The sequence below is a fragment of the Ovis canadensis genome, chromosome 2 (assembly GCF_042477335.2).
Source record: "Ovis canadensis isolate MfBH-ARS-UI-01 breed Bighorn chromosome 2, ARS-UI_OviCan_v2, whole genome shotgun sequence".
Lineage (NCBI taxonomy): Eukaryota > Metazoa > Chordata > Mammalia > Artiodactyla > Bovidae > Ovis > Ovis canadensis.
In genome coordinates, this window is record NC_091246.1 from 243,994,808 (window position 1) to 244,016,833 (window position 22,026).

The following is a 22,026-nucleotide window of genomic DNA, read 5'->3' on the forward strand; positions in this document are numbered from 1 at the left end:
TTAAAGCCTCTTAGAAGTAGCCATAATGTCTCTGAGGAGTAGATTACAGCATAAAGTTACATGCAGGATATTCAGTTACACTGCCACCTTTTAATGAACAATTACAGGCAATTTACTGGAGGCTTGTAATATTGATAGCTGATGAAAAATACTACTCAAAAGACCCTTTCAGCCTCAAGGTAGGCCACAGTATAAGAAGGTATACAGCCAGGCTTACCAGACACATATGACTTCTAACATTGTTTCCAAACATCAAGTCTTGAGACTAGCAGGCAGAGACTGGGAAAACTTTAGGCCAAAGGAAGAAACTTCCAGGAAAAATAAGCATGAGGAATCTGAGGTGGGGGACACACAAAAAACTACCTAATGACATTCATAATTTAAATACAAGGAATCAACTATGGAGCTGAGAAAATGCAGATTCCAAAGCCTCAGCTTCAAAGGTGCTCACTCAGTAGGAGAGGAAGGACAAGAATCTGTCATGTAAATGGTAACTTGCAGGACTTCCTAGTTGGTGGTCCAGTAGTTAAGAGTCTGCCTGCCAATGCAGTGGAGGTGGATTTGATCCCAGAGCAACTAAGCCCGTGTGCCACAACTACTGAACTGGCGCTCTAGAGCCAATGCTCTGCAGGAAACCTGTGTACAACTAGAGAAAGGCTACACACAGCAACAAAGACCCAGCACAGCCAAAGATAAACAGTAAATAAAATTTCTAAAACCTAAAACAAAAACCCAAAGAACCATTTATGTTCTCCCTTACTCCTGCTGTCATTAGCAGCAACTCTCACAAGCTTAGGTAGATACAATTTGCTCCCTTTTGATGCTTGTGATGAGGGAAGTTTTAAACCTAAGTGCTTAAATAAAGGTTTAAGTTTCAATTAATTATGTTCTCCTCATATAGGCAACAAAGAGGTGACTGGCTATAGGCATCAATAGATAATAGATCATTGCTGTTAGCTACTTTACTTTAAATGACAAATGTGAAGATTCACAAGACCAAAGAACAAAAAGCTTTGGGGCAAAACAAATTCCAGCTCTTTTACGACCCAGCCAGTCTCTTAAGAAAGTTATTCCTTTTTGAATCTCAATTCCCTAATTGTAAAAATGAAAACAATCTTGGGGATTCCCCAGCATCCAATGGTTAGGAGGACTCTGCTTCCATTGCTCGGCACCCAGGTTCCATCCCTGGTGGTTGGATCCCCAATCAGGATCCCCTCCCCTCCTTGAGCTTCACAGTGGGGATAAAAAAAAAAAGCCAAACATAATCTTAACTATTCTATAGGATTGTTATAAGGCGTCTGCAATAACATATGCAAAGTGCCTTATATAAACGTGCAAAAAAATGGCTAAATATGAGTAAATACCTGAAGTGTCAAGGGGGAAAAAGCAGGATTAAATACTATATAGAATATGATAACTACATAAACCACTGAACTGTGTAGGAAAATCAGTCAAAATGATGAGTGGTTTTGTCAGAGCAGAGGAACTATGGGTCAGCTTTCATTTGCTACAGTTTTTTATAATTAGGTTATATTTTCCAGTGAAAAAACAAATGCAATGGGAAATGTGCAAATGTTAATATAAAATTGGCACACAGCAAATTTAACATAAATTAAAAACTCAGTATGCTATCCACACCAACTGCCAAAAAGGTCCACATGAAGACAAAAGCTTATATATGTCTACCCTTTATAAATGACTTCATGTATTACACAAGTTATCTGTCCAAAATTTTCAGCTTTGACACATGTAGCAGAGTATTAAATATCTTGTTTCATAAGAACCAACAGGTATTACAACAGCAGTAAATGCAAGAGTTGGAAAGAGCAACTGCCTGCTTCTTCCCTCCCCGCCCCCCACCAACATTCAACAGCTGAAACTTGAAGACTTAGCCATTTTCTTCCCTCATCTTTCTTTCCACACTCTTTTTCTATATACATGTCCTTCTAGACCCAACTCAACTCCAGTCTTCCATAAAAATGACGACCCTGGTCTTCCTATCCTTTTCTTCTGTACTTAGTTTCATACTGTAAAATTAGCACTTTAATCACACTATCCTATACTGTTTCATCTAAGACACCTCCTCCAATACACACTATCTTATACTATTTTATCTATATCTCCTCCCTAGGGTTAAATGGAGTAAGTTAGTTCAATTAGGGATTGTTTATTCAGCAAGGGATGAAAAGTATTAGGGCACTATTTACTGAGCTAGCTGTCAGCTCCTGCAGGCTTGCAGAATTCAATGGTGAAGAGATCACATTTGCTTTCCCTAATTCTAACAGAGCTTTTTCTCCTCTACATGAAGTTCCTAACCAGTGCAGGTGTCAGTCCTTATCATACAGTTCTTTAAGGCAGTCAAAGCCAGTGCTGTAGCATCCCCAGCTTCTGTGAGATGTTTTCTTAATCCCTCCCTTCCTCCAAGGCTAAATAACCAATACATCTAGATGAGATGTTGAAGCAGCAGATTCCTTTCAGTTCTTCAGTTTCAGAACAGATCACCCCAACTCCCAATTCCACCTCCTTGCACCATTCGTTCCATTAAAAAAAATTCCTGTCACACAGTGGGTTCCCAATTCTGCTTCACAGAGGAGGTACTCTGAAGATCACCCAGAGGGGAAAAAAAACATTGAGCATGTAAGAATCCTCCTGTAAAACAGGCGACCTGGGTTCAATCCCTGGGTTGGGAAGACCCCTGGAGGGGGGCATGACAACCCCCTCCAAGATTCTTGCCTGGAGAATGCCCATGGACAGATGAGCCTGGTAGGCTACAGTCCATAGGATTGCAAAGAGTCGAACACAACTGAAGCAACTTAGCACAGCACACACATTCATGGGGTTCTGAGCAAGTGTTTGGAGCAGAAAAAAAAAAACACTGTGATGTTAAAAAGTCTGAAAACTTATAGGACTAATCTTTACTTCTGGTAGATAAGCAAAATAGTTCACATCTCAGTAATTCTTGGTTTATACTACACAGAGTAAATACAAATAGTAAATGATTCTAAAACTGTTAACCACTCCTTGTCCCAAACTATTCAGGTCTGGAAAAATGGCGCCCTCTAGATCAATCTTTACCCCTATCAAAAGCAGAATACTGGACTTCCCTAGTGGTACAGTTGAGAGGAATCCACCTGCCAATGCAGGGGACACAGGTTCCATCCGTGGTCCAGGAAGATTCCACGTGCCTCAGAGCAACTAAGCCTTGTGCGCCACAACCATAGGGCCTAGGGCAGCAGCTACTGAAGCCTGCGCACCTAGAGCCTGCGCTCTGCAACAGAAGCCACTGCAATGAGAGGCCATCGCACCACAACTAGACAGCAGCCCCCGCTCACTGCAACTAGAAAAAGCCCACCACACAACCAACCAAGACCCAGTGCATAAATAAATCTAAAAAAGAAAAAAGAACCAGAATACTGACATTTTCAATACTCAACTGTATTTCAGAAACTGTTATATGGTCTAATTCACCAAAACAGCCAATAATGACTAAACAGAAGCTGGTCTTACTTCCTTAAATCTCTTTAAGACTTGGTTGGAATAGACAGCTTGGAAAACTTCGCAGGTTGGGAAGGGTTAGAAAACTACAGAAACAACAAATGCAGAGTCTGTTGAATAATGTGTGGAGGACAAAACCTTCAAACCCTTAACAAAGCACTCTCATGTTACTTTTACTCAGATAGTTGTTGGCATTTGCAGTCATCTGCTACCTCTCTGCAGTCTCTGAATAAGTTGATTATACCCCACTGTTTGAAATTCGACTCAAGATATAGCCCTTTCCTGGTTCTCTTTAAAATTCAAACTACTCCCTGTCAATCTCTCTCACTTGCTCCCTCTTTAATTCATCCTTTAAACTGTGTTACTGCTGGGGGTTCTTTCTTTGGCCCTCTTCTCTCACTGCACGTTGGCTCTGGAACCACAGTAAGTAGAACATCAGCTCTGCTTTCTTAGTTTGGGTAACTGTGCAGAAGTATTTACTCTTTAGAGTTCTCTGAAGTCTTCATCTGTAAAACTGAGGTAACTTGTACCTATACCACAATGATAGAATTAAATGAAAACATACATAAAAATATGTATTCAGGACACCTGCATACTAGAGACACTACAGAACATATAATTTCGGCCATTATTTTTATTACCAATATTCTTAAAGAATCTTAAACTCATCCATGCCTTTACCTACACTGAGGGCTGAAACTCCAAATTTCTATCAACAGACCTCTCTCGTGAGCCCAAGATCCTACCATCAACTGATTGTACCACAGGTACCCCTAATACTATTTCCAAAAGCCAACATATCTCCAAACCCTAACCTGCTGCTCACAGTATTTTCTAAGTTTTTGTTTTTTTTAAAAAAATAACTATCAGCAAATGTTTCTATCACATTTCCCCATTCCCACTATCTTGATCCAGGCTCTCAATGTCTTTCTCCCAATTATTGTAAAAAACTCTCATTTGGCCTGAGTCACCTATACCTCTCTCTCTCCATTTAACAGATGATTTTAGTTGCATTGCTAACCTTAGTTTCCATTTTCCTACCTATAAATTTTGTCTCTGAGAGTTAGTGCAGGGATTAAAGCAAAACTTGAAAGTGCCTAACAAAGTTAGTGCCCATTACTGACTTAAGACAACTGAAATGAAGACATATGTCAAGACTTCACTGGCTCATCAATCTGAACAACCCTTGCTAAACTGGATAATGATTTTCCAATTGTGGAAGACTAATTCCTCAAATTTTGTGTTATTCAAAATACGTTAGGATAGAGACATAAGTGTGTTTAATCTGCATTAAGGGAGCTCCCCAGTGGTCCAGTGGTCAGGACTCCACACTTTCACTGCAGGGAACATGGGTTCAATCCCGAATGCCTCATGGCAAATCTGCATTAATATTTTCTCTATCACTTTTAAGTCTAGACAATCAACAAAAATCAAGTCCTGATTTGTATACAGCATTTGCCAATTTCTGTAGTGTCAATAACATAGCTGAGCTCAAACTAAAAATGGGCTATCTGTAGGGCTAAGAGATATGCAATTGCAGTGTATTATATTGATACAGACATAACTTCAAGATTAAATATTATGGTTTAATGGTAATAACAGTATTCTAAACTTATGTAGCTTAACTTTAATTTACATTTCAAACTGTAGTTTATAATGTAATTAAACGTAAATAAAATCTAAAACACCTATTAATACAATGTATTTAATTTTTTAATTCATATAATTTGTTTAGTGATTGTGTTTAACTAGCTTGCTAAAATTCTTGAAACCTGAACAGCTGGCTCACAATGAGCAAGCGCAAGCACATTATTGGACCTGGACACTGAAATACCAACTCCACCACTTGTACCTATGAGACCTTTATACAGAACCTCTTTAAGCCTGCTTCCTCATCTAAAATATGAGAATGATATACTAGACGGGAAAGTTATTATACTAGATGGGTAGTTAACTTTTATATGCAACAAGTGCCAAACATTACGTGCTTGTAATGTAATAAGCACGTAATGTTTATTACCCCCTTACTCATTCTATTTGATACAAACCAAATGCTGTTTCCTCCATGAAGCCTTTCTTAATTTCACCAAACTTATCACTTCTCCAGAAAGCCAAACTATCTCTTCATCTATTACAGCTCTTATCTCATATTTTATCCATTTTGTTGTACGCTTAACAACACTGTTTGGTCCTTAGACAAAGATGGTGCCTTGTTTATCTGCTCTATCCCAGCAATTAACACAAACACATTTGTTGAAAGATGGATACAAACAAAGGGCATGCTTCAAAAAGTTCCAAATTCAGGGTCACCTATCCTTTTTTGGTCCTCCTTTAAGAAGGCTACAGAGAGGCATTTCATCTATTCACAAAGCAAGGAAGATGAGTAATACAAATAGAATTCCCTCAATCCTATTAGCAAAAAGACAAGTAAATTTATCTGCAAGACAGAAAACAAAGAATGCCTTAGAATTTTACAAAACATTCAAGTTTGCCATCCTGATTAAAACAGGATGCCCACTCACTAGTTCTGAAGAAGTAGTTTAAAAAAACAGGAGTGGGATATTGTTAAATGGAAAGAACAATACTCCCTGGTCATTTATTTCTTAAAGATTTAATAAAGCAATACATGTAGCTAAAGTTACGGCTTTTTCCTTTCTGATTTTTGCCATCACCAAAACTTTGATATTTTAAATATTTTTCTGAAGTTGAAAATGGAGCCAATATTTGTAAACAAGGAACTGAATGTCCAAGTTAAAGGGTGAGGGGGGAAAAAGAGAGCTGCAGGAAAAAAACACAAAAACAACTTCCTTATAAAGAAAAATATTACTTGCCCTAACACTACAGTAAACCTAGATTTTTTTTTTCTTTAAAAAGGAAACAATTATGTGGTAATCACTTTGTGTTTCTTTGCTCAGTCTTTATTACATTTTAGATAAGCTTTTCATTAACACACAATAAATATATTAATAACTACCCAGACACCTAATCTATACCAAGATCCACTGAGAATTCACAAATCCTTTCTGTCATCTATCTTCTTCTAGCCTCAAGCCCTTTTTTATATTTTATATGTAGTAAGTATTTAAGTCAGAAATTAAAGAACACAAACAAAAATAAGGTTTTCCAAAAAAGATCTCTTTTGTATCATCAGTTCCTCTCCATGAACCTCAAATGTTATCAAGCCACCTAACCCTCTCTTCCTGGAGAAGGAAATGGCAACCCATTCCAGTATTCTTGCCTGGAGAGGAGGAGCCTGGCAAGCTACAGTCCATGGGATCACAAGAGTCTGACAGGAGTAAGCCACTGGGGAGAGAGAAAAAACCCTCTCTTAACCCTCAATTTCTCTGATCGAAACTACCCTGTATGTGAATCTTCTTTAAAATTTATCTAATAAAAGTCCTTTGGGTCTCTTCTTCAAATCTTCCTGTGACTAAGACTCCATTTTTAGAAAAGTTCTCCCTTTTATTTACAAAAATTTTCCTCCCTATATTCTCTACCCATTGATTCTAGTACTGCCACTGACATGAAGAATAAACCTACCAGAGTTTTTAAAAAGTTATATTCCCCTTCTAAATCATCTCTACTAAGCTAAACACTATGATGAGAAAGAGGATATAAGATAACATGTCTAAAACACACTGTGGGAAGAAGTGAGCTGAGAAGTGAGCTGTATACATAAGGTAATAGTACAGGCCCACCTTTACTTCTACAAGTTTCCCACTGCCTTTCATGTGAAGGTTACATCAGGGACCTCCTCCAACCTGATTCAAATTAGACCCTACCCTACACACCTGTTTTTTCAAGCCAACTTTGTATCTATCTCAGTAGATTCCTTCTACATCCAACTAAATGCAAATCAACTCCCTTTTCCTCATCTGATCTCCAAACTTCCTTAAAAGAAACACATCTGACAATCTCCATTTAGACTTCTTCTTGAACTATACAAGAATTCCTATTCCAAATTATCTATACAATGTTATTATCTAAACAGATTTGAGCTGTTCTGAAACTATGTTCACTCTTTTCAAAACATCTCTGGCTATCCTCTACTTATCTTCCGAGGCGCAGCTCAGAGATCACTTCTTCAACGATTCTTCCATGATCATCAACCTACACCCCGAACTGGGTTAGGCAATCTTCACGCTTTCAAACTGGCACCCTGTGCATACCTTGAGAAAACACTTTCCATTTTGTACTGTTATGTATCACTAATGTAAGGCTCCCTGACAAGACTCCTCTGATTTTTCTATAAAGTCTAGCACATTGTAAAATTGTTCAAAGATAAATAACTTCCATCTCAATTCTTACACACCATAATAAGTTTTCATTACATCCAAACACAATTAAGTCTCCATTTTTAAGTCCTCTGCTTGAAAATTAGAATCCTAGAAATAAAGAAATCCTACTATTCTCACTCACTAGTAATGGAATTTTTTTAAATATTAAAAAAAATTTTTTTTTAAACCTTAAGCTGTTGTCATTATAATCACATTTTCTCTAGATCTGTCTCTCCTAAAATCCCCTGAGCTTTCCAGTTAAACAACTGGATAAACTCTTACCCAGATATCTGACTCAGTCTAATGTTGGGCTAGAATTACACAGCCCTTAGTCCCCTCTACTAGACTATCCTATTTGTTGTTATTGTTTAGTCGATAAATCATATCTGACTCTTTGTGACCCCATGGACTGTAGCCCACCAGGCTCTTCTGTCCATGGGATTTCCTAGGCAAGAATGCTGGAGTGAGCTGCCATTCCCTTCTACAAGGGAATCTTCTCAACCCAGGGTTCAAACCCATGTCTCCTGCACTGACAGGCGGATTCTTTACCACTGAGCCACCAAAAAAGCCTATCTTATTTTTGCCTAGAGTTAAAAGGCTAGAAAGATAAAACCAAGCCAACTATTTTATGAGGTTTATAAACAAAATTACAAAAAAGATCTTCACAACCCAGATAATCATGATGATGTGATCACTAATCTAGAGACAGACATCTTGGAATGTGAAGTCAAGTGGGCCTTAGAAAGCATCACTACGAACAAAGCTAGTGGAGGTGATGGAATTCAGTTGAGCTGTTTCAAATCCTGAAAGATGATGCTGTGAAAGTGCTGCATTCAATATGCCAGCAAATTTGGAAAACTCAGCAGAGGCCACAGGACTGAAAAAGGTCAGTTTTCATTCTAATTCCAAAGAAAGGCAATGCCAAAGAATGCTCAAACCACCGCACAATTTGCACTCATCTCACACGCTAGTAAAGTAATGCTCAAAATTCTCCAAGCCAGGCTTCAGCAATACGTGAACTGTGAACTTCCTGATGTTCAAGCTGGTTTTAGAAAAGGCAGAGGAACCAGAGATCAAATTGCCAACATCTGCTGGATCATCGAAAAAGCAAGAGAGTTCCAGAAAAACATCTATTTCTGTTTTATTGACTATGCCAAAGCCTTTGACTGTGTGGATCACAATAAACTGTGGAAAATTCTGAGAGAGATGGGAATACCAGACCACCTGACCTGCCTCTTGAGAAATCTGTATGCAGGTCAGGAAGCAACAGTTAGAACTGGACATGGAACAACAGACTGGTTCCAAACAGGAAAAGGAGTACATCAAGGCTGTATATTGTCACCCTGCTTATTTAACTTATATGCAGAGTACATCATAAGACACGCTGGACTGAAGAAACACAAGCTGGAATCAAGATTGCGGGAGAAATATCAATAACCTCAGATACGCAGATGATACCACCCTTATGGCAGAAAGTGAAGAGGAACTAAAAAGCCTCTTGATGAAAGTAAGAGAGGAGAGTGAAAAAGTTGGCTTAAAGCTCAACATTCAGAAAACGAAGACCATGGCATCTGGTCCCATCACTTCATGGGAATTAGATGGGAAAACAGTGGAAACAGTGTCAGACTATTTTTGGGGGCTCCGAAATCACTGCAGATGGTGACTGCAGCCATGAAATTAAAAGATGCTTACTCCTTGGAAGAAAAGTTAGGACCAACCTAGATAGTATATTCAAAAGCAGAGACATTACTTTGCCGACTAAGGTCTGTCCAGTCAAGGCTATGGTTTTTCCTATGGTCATGTATGGATGTGAGAGTTGGACTGTGAAGAAGACTGAGCACCAAAGAATTAATGCTTTTGAACTGTGATGTTGGAGAAGACTCTTGAGAGTCCCTTGGACTGCAAGGAGATCCAACCAGTCCATTCTGAAGGAGATCAGCCCTGGGATTTCTTTGGAAGGAATGATGCTAAAGCTGAAGCTCCAGTACTCTGGCCACCTCATGCGAAGAGCTGACTCACTGGAAAAGACTCTGATGCTGGGAGGGATTGGGGGCAGGAGGAGAAGGGGACGACCGAGGATGAGATGGCTGGATGGCATCACGGACTCGATGGTCGTGAGTCTGAGTGAACTCCGGGAGATGGTGATGAACAGGGAGGCCTGGCGTGCTGCGATTCATGGGATCGCAGAGTCGGACACGACTGAGTGACTGAACTGAACTGAATGCAAGGAGCAACTCTCCCTCTATCCCAGACTACTCCCAAGTTGAGATAGAAGGAAAAACTGACTGTTGCTGCCCTTTTTTTTTTTTTGTCACTGCCTTTTGAATATCTGACAGAGCTCTCTCAAAAAAAATTTTAAGAAAAAGGCTCATGGCAATGTATAGCACAGCCAAGATCTTCAAAAAGCATATCCTTTGACCCAGCACTTAAGGATAGGTGTGAATCAATATTTATATCTTAGAATGTTAAGAGTGAGTGAGTGAAAGCCACTCAGTCATGTCCGACTCTGAGACCCCATGGACTATACAGTCCATGGAACTCTCCAGCTCAGAATACTGAAGTGGTAGGTAGCCTTTCCCTTCTCCAGGGGATCTTCCCAACCCAGGGCTCGAACCCAGGTCTCCCATACTGCAGGCAGATTCTTCACCAGCTGAGCCACAAGGGAAGCCCAAGAATACTGGAGTGGGTAGCCTATCCCTTCTCCAGAGGATCTTCCAGACCCAGGAATTGAACCAGGGTCTCCGGCATTGCAGGCGGATTCTTTACCAACTGAGCTATCAGGGAAGCCCCTTAGAATGTTTACAACAGTGTTATTTTAGCCGGGAAAAATGTATAAAGAAGCCGACAACTCAACAGGGACTGGCGAATTACAGTAAATCTTTGATAGAATACTATGAAGCCTTCAAAAGTGATGTCACAGAAGAAATATTTAACAATTAGGGGCAAGTTCTAAACAAATGCACAAAGAGTTTACAAAACAGTATCCGAGGTATACAACAAAGTAAACCACATATCGAAGTCACTGAAATTTGCTGGACACGTCAAGCCAGACAGCTAAGATATTCAAGCCAGACAGATCTTGAAAAGGTTTTGATATTGAATTAGATCATGTGACAGAACAAGGCAAAAATGGCCGCAGTTCTGCTTCACTGTGTTCTGCCAAGAAACATGCCCAATCACAGAACTTTAGAACAGCTGTGACATCATTTTCAGGATGAAGTATTAAGTATTTCCCTACTGACTGAGTTACCATTTGGTAAAAAGATCTTTTGCAATCTTGTAAATAATACCAAGGCAGACACACAAACACCCCACTTAAGGGAGTTAACTGCTTCAATGAGCTATCAGTTCCATTCTCATGAAACTTGTTTTATCTTGGAAGCCTAATAAAGACTAAAAAGTACAGTTTATAGTCAGTTATGTAAGCATGTTAAAGAATAACAATGGGCAACAGAGGAGTAAGGCAATACTGACTGAAAGGGTAACTGGATTTAGAAGCAATCGTAGGGACCTTCCTGAAACCTCAGCAAGTTTTTCTTACAGAAAGTAAACTAAAAAGTAATCTGACACATAGCTTTTATTTTTATTTTTAGTGATTAGTTCACCTGAGAACAACTGGGGTACTCACTCATCAAAAGTCTTTATGGAAGATCCATCAGTTACCTTAACAAAGACCCTAGCTTGATTAATACACTCACTCTTTGAAAATACAATGCTGGTCAATGTATCTTACACCTTCTTATGAAGTTTTATCACTCACTGAACCACTCAAGTGAATTTAATACCTGATAAAGACCGAACATAAGTTAACAATCCTCAAACTTGCTACTTCATTTTTAAACAGCTTCCCCACCAGTTCTAATATATACAGAATGATCTTAACAGTTATGCTGTACATTCCAAAAAATAGTCCTGTCTTTGCCTTCTTACTTTTAAAACCACAAGATGCAGAACAGAACTTTGCAGATGAAAGCAAGCAGGTTCTTAATATATGACACTATGCATGTTGCAAGTGATTACACCAAGCACCTGGATGCCCCTCACACACATTAATAATCTGCTCTGCCATTACATGATGCCCAAAAAGCCAGTCTCCTCTCTTGTTCCTCCAGAAAAAGAAGCCTGTGCAGACATACTTAGACCCTTTCACAAGTTTGGCAAAAATAATCAACTATCTTTTTTCTACAAGATTATGGAGAATTTTAAGTTAAATTATTAAAACTCTAGGAAAGGAGCAAGTTTTTTTGACAGCCAACTTTCCAGTAATCTGGCTCTATCTCCCCAATACTTTCAGCATCACTGACAAGTATTATCTTTATTTCTTATTTGTCCGTACATACTGGAAGATAAAAGTCAACCATCCTGTTTTAGGCAACTACAGACCTCTGATTCTGTGTTATGGAGGTGGAGAATCTACCTGAGCAAAGTTATTTCTTTGAGCAGTCATTCACAGAGGGAAAACAAGTGCCTCAGGTCCTAGATCAAGTACAGAAGATCCCTATGCATTAATGACCAATTCAAGGAGAATATATTTACATAACTGGTGCTGCAGCTAAGTCGCTTCAGTTGTGTCCGACTCTGTGTGACCCCGCAGACGGCAGCCCACCAGGCTCCTCCATCCATGGGATTTTCCAGGCAAGAGTACTGGAGTGGGGTGCCATTGCCTTCTCCACATTAACTCTGTTAGGTTTTGTTTATTTTACATTTGAAACTAACCACTCAGGATTCTATCATTAATGAAAAAAATTTTAAAGTATTACCTCCTTGCCATTATCTTCTCACCTACTTTCTACATTTAAATATGTTTAAGTTCTGGATAATACATGACTGCTCTGACCAGTATTTTATCATTCGCTTATGGTCCTTACACAGTCAATGCACAGGACCAACTCTTTCAAATAAATTCAACCTTTTGGTATAGATCTATTCCCCATCACTCTGTCCAAGATAACCCACCTGTTACAGAGGAAACAAGAAAGTGGATCTTTAGGAATACAGCAAAATGTTAAGAGCAAGAGGCCAGCTTTATCTGACCATCTGTTTTTCAAGTTTTATAAAATAAACCTTTCTAATGGGAAAAAGATCTTGAAAAAAAAAAAAAAAGATTAAGCAGAACACTAAAAAAGATAGGAACAAGGAAGAAAGTTCTGAAAAACATCCTCCGTAACAGTCAGTTGTCACCAGGCAGGCAGAAATGTTAGGGCTTGGTGACTCTTGAAAATAACCAAGTACCCAGCTAGGCCAAAACCTGCAACAGAATTTTTATCTTTTTCTCTGCCATATTACGGCCTCAATCTTTTCTTTCAGTTCTGTTTCTTTCACTTCAATACTCCCTTTGTGTACTTTTCAGACTCACTCTTCACCTGTTTCTGCATCACATAAAGTCAGTTTCTCTATGGTTTCTGCTTTCCTTTAACTTAAACCCACATTTCTGCCCCCTATTAATATTCCCACACTCTTTCACACTAAGGTTCAAATAGTAAGACCAATTATCCTCCCATAAAGACTTGAACTGTTAAATGATACTTGTGTTATTTACAAAGCTTTATTAACGGTTGAGTATTATACTTCTCCTGTTCTCTCTAGTTCCTTCTCCTTCCCTTAAAGTCTTAAAAAAGGGTTCCCTCTCCTTCCCTTAAAGTTTTAAGAAGGGTAAGCTGGTTACCTTTTTAACACTTTCTTCTTCCTCTTGGCGTTTCTCATAGTGTGAGAAGTCATCAAAAATGGAAGTGGTGTGCTTGTAGCTGGCTATGATTTTCAACACCTGCTTAGCTTTTTCCAGAGGCACTTCTTGAGTGTCCCTGGAGTTGGTCACTGGTTTATTCTCGTTGTTCTCTAGGCGAATGTGTCGCAGCTGGCTATTGGGAACGTCCTTCACAAAAATCCACCTGACATCAAAACGGCCCTTCCATTTGTCCTGGGACCACACACCTGCACATGTGTTGTAGTCCACAGCAGATTTCATTTCTGCAACGCCACAGAAGTGTCCACTGCCGTTGACACTGAAAAGTAAGTAAACGGGGCCTTTCCCGTTCATGGAGCGATAAGCAGCATCCAGTCTCTTGTTACCATGCTCTGTGCTGCACCAGATATTATACTTAATGGAACGGTGGATATCGTCCTCGGAGTAGCTCTTAATGATGAAAACCCGGCCATGTTTCAGATTCCAGTCAAAATCCTTGGGGTTATAGTTATTAATGGACCGCAACTTCTCTAAGACCGGATGAGGTTCTGAAGGAGTAGATCCAGATCCAGCCTGAGTCTGTCCTACTCCATTACCATCCACCCCATTATGACCGAACCCACTGCCACGGTTCCGAGGTGCTACCCAGCGGGTTGGCTGAGCTGCCTGCTGCTGCACTGACAGTTGAGCAGGCTGTGGTGGAGGTGGAGGCAATGGCTGCGTCTGTTGCCCTACTGATGCCTGTGCCACTGGTGGGCTATTGTTAGCCTGCTGACCTACAGGCTGCGGAGACCCTTGGGTTGGCTGCTGACCTATATTCTGAACCAAAGCCTGTGAGGGGGCTTTTGCCACAGGACCCTTGTTATCCCAAGTTCCAATATCCATGTTATGCTTTATTGGGGGTGGTGGAAGACTTGACCCTGCAATGCCATTCTTGGTCTTCAACTTGGGTTGCTGTTTTGCAGGCTTGCTAGCAATATCAGCCCAAGATGCTGGTTTTGGAGGAGCAATGGTAGCTGGAGGCAAACTATTGGAAGCCACGATGTTACTAGTAATGGACCCACTACCAACAGCAGAGCCTACAACTTTTGGAACATTGCTTGCAACTTCTGTGCTACCCAACTTCAGTGCTGCCATCCCTTGGTCTATAGTATTCATGCCAGGAGCCTTATTGAGGGTCTCACTGGCAAAAGCTGACTGTCCATCAATCATGGCTCCACCTAAGGAGCTAGGTGCATAAGCATAATTGCTACTATATCCAGAGCTCTGAGTAGACTGTCCCTGAGAACTGTTATTTCCCCAAGCTGAGAAGTCAATCCCACTGGGAAAGAAATTAAAACCATGCTGACCAAGAAATGGAGTGCTACCCAGGGCTCCTGGTTGTCCAAACATTGCATCTGGTAGAAAGTGAGGCTCTCCGTTGCTCAGCTGTCCATAAGAAGTTAGATAGGGCATGGCTGTGTCACCCCCAGTAGACCAAGCAGCTTCACCCAAAGAATAGGAGAAGCCAATGGAGGGACTGTAGTAACTGGGTAAGTAGGAATCTGACATGGCAGTATATGCATTATTCTGTGGAAGAAAAAAAAAATGCAAATTAGAACGAAACACAAAAATAAATAAAACAACCAGGACATTTCCTCTCCGAATTATTCATATAGTACGAACATTTCAGCCATTACCATAAAAAATGAGTGTTTTTTTTAGATGGTCTCTTCCCATAAACTTGCTGGTATTTTTATAGACTGAGATATTTTGGTTTAATCATTGAAGTGTTTAAACATTTAAAACTAAACTGACATACACTGAACACAGGCCTTAGCTTTTAGTGCTTCAATTCAGAAAAAGGAAAATGCAGCATCTCACCAAGTGTAAGTCCTGTTCTGTGAGAAAGAATGCGTACTTAGCCACTCAGTCATGTCTGACTCTTTGAGACCCCAGGGACTGTACCCACCAGGCTTGTCTGTCCATGGTGATTCTCTAAGCAAGAATACTGGAGTAGGTTGCCATACCCTCCTCCAGGGTATCTTCCCAACCCAGGGAGAACCCAGGTCTCCCACATTGCAGGTGGATTCTTTCTTTACCAGCTGAGCCACCAGGGAAGCCCAGGAATACTGGAGTGGGTAGCCTATCCCTTCTCCAGGGGATCTTCCCGACCCAGGAATAGAACCAGGGTCTCCTGCATCGCAGGCGAATTCTTTACCATCTGAGTTACCCAGGAAGCCCACTCTCTGAGGATGCCTTTATTAAAACCACTATCTCTGGACTGAAGAAATGGGAATACTGGCAGAACAGAAGAATATTCAAAAGAGTTTCCTATTAAAACTGCATTGTATAATAAATAAAACAAAAAGAACTAGAAATTTCAATTTCTATCCCCAAAATCTGTGCAGCCATTACCCAACCATAAACCAAAAAGAAAAGTTCAATACATCTAGTTTATAATATAGCTTTCTGGCAGACCATCTGAGAACATCAGTAGATGCCACTATTTAATTATAACCTAAAATTTTTAAAAATGAAAAAAAAAATTATAACCTGGAAAGAAAGTGCACAGTGGCTTCCAGAGCATTCAAAACTAAACAAGTATTGCTATTTGTTCTGTTTCATCTATAAAAGTAAAGGGTGTAGCTAAAATGTACACTTAACTTTTCCATTAAAAATAGGAATTAATTTCTAAAGGCATGGTACAGTCCATATTTTGCCTGACGCAGGATACAGCATGCTTGGGGCTGGTGCATGGGGATGACCCAGAGAGATGTTATGGGGAGGGAGGTGGGAGGGGGGTTCGTGTTTGGGAACGAGTGTAAGAATTAAAGATTTTAAAATTAAAAAAATAAAAAAAATTAAAAAAAAGGAATCATCCTTGAGAATAACAACCAGAAAAAGTTTCACCCAACTAGTCTTCACATTAGAAAACATTACATTGTAAAAACATTCTTTCATCAGTGCTGACAGTATTTTTTTTTTAAATAAACCCTGTAACTCACAAAGCAGTCCCTTAAATCAAAGTAACAGATACATACAATTGGTTTCTATACATGCAGAGTCAGCTCAACTCAAAAATAAGAGTGCTTTACCCTAACTTCCAAAGAGCTCTGGTATCTAAGAACCCACTAACTAGTCAATAGGGAATGTTGTTCTTGAAAGACTTGGATTATCGTAACTATTAATATGCTAGGTCTGTATTAGTTCGTATTATCAAAGCCAAGAGTACTTCTCCCTGGCCACTAAAACACATCTCTTGAAGATTAAATTTTTCAACTAATGCAGTTTAATTAAATAATGGTGCTTTTCTCTACCAATTTAAAACTTTCCTTTAAAAAACTAAGTGACATATACCCTCAAGTTTATGAAAAACCTACGTCTCAAAGATAGTGTTATAATTTTAACAGCCCCAAATTCATTATAAATAAGAAATTCAGTCTACACTTAATAGATTAAGCCTGAAGAAGTATTCCAAATAATGTGATAAAAACTGGTTAAAAAATAGATCAAACACTCTTGACAAACTACAAAGATTCTCAAATTATGTCTTCTCAACCAAAATTTATATACCCCTCCAAGTTTCTCAAGACATTTAAGTTTTAGCTTTCTTTTTAATAAAACAAATGCACTCATTATCACAGGTTTTGCTATTATAACAGCTGAATACCTACACCTCATCTGGCAGGTTCCCACATGCCCCTGAGCTCAAAACTCTGAATTACACAATGTTTCACAAGAACTACCTAGAATTATGTTTCCAAATGCTCTCACTCTCCCTGTTATGATTATGTAAGCAAACTACTTCAATAGCAGGAACCCAGTGATAGTTCATTCCTCTACCTTCTTCCCTACTTTTCCTGATTAACTGGTTGTCTTCTGTAAAAACTTTTCCCCAATCACTTGCTTAAGTGGTTTCTATGCTTTCAATGCAGAAACTTTTACATAAGGAATCAGAGTTTTACGTAACAATTAGGCCCGAACATGCACTCTCACTAATATGTCAAGTTATTCAAGACTATTATATATATCACAGAGCATCTGTTCAGAATTTATGTAAATGTTCCATAATCTTCTCTATCTTCTAGGATATTCCAAATGAGTTACTGTCAATTTTCCTTTTGGCTAATTAGTCTGGGGAGTTATATTTATTAGCTACAACTTTGAGGCTGTTGTCTTTGGGATTCAAAATACTAATACAAAGAACTGCCAAGTCAAAAGTTTTTGTGTGCACAGGTCATGTTCATACATGAACCTACATGCAACTCATCTTCATATTAGAAGATAATTACATTGCAAAAACTGAATTCCATTTTTCTTGATCTATCTTTGTGCTAAACACTATCTTATATTACTTTAAATCCATTTTGTAAATTCTATAGATCCCCAAAGAAGCCAATGTGAAAAATGTTTTGGGGGTGAAAATATTTAACACAGAAAAGTACTCAAGTTTCGCACTGTTATATTCTTGGTAAGGAGAAGAACTACTCAAACAAGTGTTGCAGTTAGTACACTATAAAATGTTATCAGTACTAGCCTCAGAGAATTGTTTGCTCACAATAAAGATGAGAATCTTAACAGCCTACAACATCTGTAGCAACATTTTTTTTTTATAACATGCTGACTGGTATTAAGAAAGTCGTCCAGGGAAACTTAGATTTATTGATAGAGCAAAGAATAAACGTATACTACATCCTAAGATCAAGCATGTAAACGGTTAACTACTCACGGGCCTTGCCTGTGGACTCAAGTAAGGTTCAAAATCATCATCGTTTAATCCATCCTTTTGATGTACAGATCCATTTTGTACTAGAGGAAAAAAATTCCAATTAGGAGTGTCTCAATCGTACAATCTACCTCCCAAATTAATCAAATTACCTCCTAACAAGAGAAAAACCTTACTAAACAGAGCAAGTTAAGTTTGAATTTCAAAACGGTGAAGATGAGAGTGAATGCTGAGCAACAATTTGTCAGTGAAAATGTCTCCCTCCACCCAGAGAAAGTTGATCTAAAAAGGTCATTTTATTGGCTCCTCTAGATTTCAATTCCCTCCCGCTTCCCCTCCCCCACCACATGTGAGTACTTCCAGAGTGTGATCCACGAGGATGAAAAACAAAGGCCTTCTAAGACCTACAGGAAACTAAGGACCTGGAACATTTCAAGACCGATTCCACCCCCCACTTCTAATGAATTACTCCTTGTTCACGAAAAAGCTGTTCGTCAGCTGCAGGAACACACCGAAGGGGTCAAACACTTAAGTGTGTGAGGCACCTGCAAACTAAGCGGCTTCCGAACGGTCCTCTCCCCGGGGCGCTTCCCGGAGACCCCGCCCCCCCCACTCCGGGTCCCCTCGCCCTCCCGGGGCCACCGGCGGAGCCGCGCTCACCTTTGTTTCCTTGACCTTTTGGTCTCTGCAGGCGAAGGAAACGTCGCCGAGCGGCAAGTCGTCCGAGGAAGAAACGGAAAAGGAAAGACAAATTAAAGCCGGGCCCGAGAAGGGAATAAAGGCGCAGGCCTGAGGAGCGGCGTCAGGAACGGGGGTGGAGGGGGAGGCTGAAGATGGGAGGCGGGGGAAGTGCGAAGCCGGAGGGGGCCACGGAGAGGAGCCGGGGCAGCGCCACAAACAACGCGAGGGGGCCAGGGCTTCAAGGAAGGGGAAGGAAACAGGAGAAAAAACGAGGCCCGCTGAGAGGAAGGGACGCGGCGCGGCCGGCGGGTCCGAGGCCCGGGGAAGAGCGGGGAGAACGGGCCGAGGGCGAGGCGCTGGGCGCGGCCGGCCTGAGAGGCTCGAAACCTGGCCCGCGAGAAGCGCCGCCTCGCCTTGGCCCGACTGCGGGCGGCGGGTCCGGGCCTAGTCAGGCTCCCTCTCGCCTCACACAATGGCCGAGGCATGCGGGCCGGGCCTGTACCTGCTCCAAGAGGCTGCTGGCCGACATGACTCTCGGATCCTCAGGGGTGAAGACGGCGGCAGACTCTCCTCAGGGCGGCGGCGGCAGCGGATGAGGCCCGGCGACGAGAGCAGGCGGCGCGGTGGCGGCTTTTGTCCCTGACACTCGGGGGCCTCGGCGGACGCAGCGGAGACACAGCGCGCGGCTCGGGCTCCGGCTCCGACTCGGCGACGCTCTAGCCCGAGAGCTCAACGCCCGTCTCTATGCCTTTACGCGCGCGCTCGCCCCTCGCAGCCGAAATAAGAGCGCCGGGCGGCGGAGGCGGTCGGCGCGCGCGGCGCGACGCTGACTCTCACAGTCACTCACCCACGCGGAAGGGGCCCGGCGCGAAGCACCCCGGGAAGGCAGAGGCGGGACCGCAGCGCCCTCTGGTCGTGTGGAGGAGCGGAAGCGGCGCGCGCGGCCTCCCCGCCCCCACCGCCTCGGGATTGGGGCCTAGGAGGGTGGGATTGGCGGCCAGGGTTGCACCACGAGGTTTTGACTAACAGCTGGAGCTGAAGAGAGGCCGTTTAGCTTGAGGAAACCTACAAAAGTTGGGTTTTCGAGGAAGAAGCGACCCTCGAAGGCTGAGCGACCTTAAACCTGCTTCCCAGTTGCGGATGGCACACTCCCCCTCATATGGGAGGGAACACAAACGGGAGTCACAGATCCCTCAGGGAGTTCAAAGGGACCCTGCCCTGAGAAAGAAAGCCGTCACCTGCTTATCTTCTTCTGTTATCAGGCTACAAGAAAGAGTACCCAGAGAACAAAAATATTCACAAAAAATCTGATCCCCTGAGAAAGAGATTTACCCTTTGGCGGTTACAGGCAGAAGAATCTACAATTCTTTTTCAGGAACATCGCTGGCCCCCATGATAATCTGTTAAACTGTGGATTTTCTTTCCAAGAAAAACACATCTACACAAAATTTTACTGTTCTTTCAATGAGCCCTTACCTGGAGAAGGAAGGAAATTCATGCTCTTTAAATACCTGCTGTAGACTATGCTTTGTTGCTAGGTGTTTTCAAACATATTAAAGACTTTCAGCATCAAAACAGCTGTCAGTCCAGTTTACAACTGAGGAAACAGAGAAGTTAAGGCATGTGCCCAAGGTCACAAAGCTATTAAAGAAGTTTGTCTGACATTGAGAGGAACATAATAGTGGCCCTCCAACCCCAAGAGAAATCATATGTATTGAGGAGGTATAAAGGATGGGGATCGCACTCGTGATAAAGAACCTGCCTACTGAAGCTGGAGACACAGGAGATGCAGGTTCTATCCTTGGGTTGGGAAGATTCCCTAGAGGAGGAAATGGCAACCCACTCCAGTATTCTTTCCTAGAGAATCCCATGGACAGAGGAGCCTGGTGGGTTTACAGTCCATGGGGTCATAAGGAGTCAGACAGGACTTAGCAACTGAGCACACACACAAAGGGTGGGCAGCAGCATTTTTCATCAGAGGCAAACCTGACTCGTGCAAGGATATTTGATATGGGACAGCCCATTACCTAATAGCTTTTGTTTTTGCAAATAGTAGTAAACAGATGAATAATGCACTCTTAAGGGTCAACCTGATACCATCCATTCCCTGGATACAGGAAACTTTGGTGGACTCAGTAGTAAAATAAGTGATAACATGTTGGATGTTGCATCATAATTTTACTAAAAGTGCTCAAAGTACTTTTTTCCTGCCCATAATCACATTTATGGTTGGAATGGATAAGGTGAGGTACCAAATATGATAGATTTCTGGCAGAATCCAGGTTCAGAGCATAGATCCCACCAAAGAAAGAAAAGTAACCTGGTAAGCCTTTTAAAAAAAAAAAAAAAGATAAGTCAGTTAACTCCATTAGCCAGATTTATGTGTAAACTGTAAGTAAAGTTACCTAACCTACCCTTTTAGATGTGTATGGTAAAAATAGGGTTAGACCAGGAGTCATAACCTGGGAGAGGGAGTGACTAAATACAGGACTTCTCAACAGATTTATGACTCTAGGTAAACTACTAAAACTTTCAGCGATTCCCTCACGTGGTGAAAGGGATAATAATATATACCTAACAGGTCTGTTGCAAAGATAAAGTTCCATAAATCAAAAAACAAAAACATTAAAGCAAATCTGGTACATTTTAAGTTTCTTTCCTATAATCCCATTAAGGGATGATAGTGAAAATTCCCTCCTTTCAATAATATTTTCTTAGTGCCTGAAATTTTGATTAGTCCCTTTGGGATTACTTTCTGTCCTACAGGAGTTCCCAGTTAAAAGGCAGATATCCTGGGGGGAAGGATAGTCTCTAAACCTGAATTAGTTCACAAGATTGGCTTTAACAGGCCCCTGAACAGAACACTAACAATAATGATATATATTTAGGGACTTTCCTGGTGGGTGGTTCAGTGGCCAAGACTCCTCGATACCACAGCAGGAGGCCCAGTTCAATCCCCAGTCAGGGATCTAGATCCCACATGCTGCAACTAAGACCCAGCACAGCCAAAAAAAAAAAAAAGATTAAGACATAGAACTTCCCTGATGATGCAGTGGTTAAGAATCTATCTGCCAATGCAGGCGACATGGGTTTGATCCCTGATGAAAGAAGATTCCACATGTCATGGGACAACTAAACTTGTTTGCCACAATTACTGAACCTGTGCACTAGAGCCCACAGAC

The 22,026-nt window shown here is 41.1% G+C and overlaps 1 protein-coding gene across 3 annotated transcripts in view; it reads right to left on the reverse strand.

The window, feature by feature from the left end:
- The window catches only part of YTHDF2 (YTH N6-methyladenosine RNA binding protein F2), a 30,357-nt gene extending 10,594 nt beyond the window's left edge, over positions 1-19,763 (reverse strand). The window contains exons 1-5 of one of the 3 annotated variants that reach the window (XM_069578823.1): positions 19,347-19,731; positions 18,824-18,848; positions 18,167-18,246; positions 13,449-15,024; positions 5,370-5,379 (exon numbers count right to left, since the gene is read on the reverse strand). In XM_069578823.1, coding sequence (XP_069434924.1) covers positions 5,370-5,379; positions 13,449-15,024; positions 18,167-18,246; positions 18,824-18,848; positions 19,347-19,373 — 1,718 coding nt within the window. In that variant the 5' untranslated portion in view covers positions 19,374-19,731. Of the gene's footprint in view, positions 1-5,369; positions 5,380-10,069; positions 11,412-13,285; positions 15,025-18,166; positions 18,247-18,823; positions 18,849-19,346 lie in introns of those variants that run through there. The other 2 variants (XR_011254740.1, XM_069578822.1) reach the window with 2 other exon arrangements.
- Between the last annotated feature and the right edge of the window lie 2,263 nt (positions 19,764-22,026).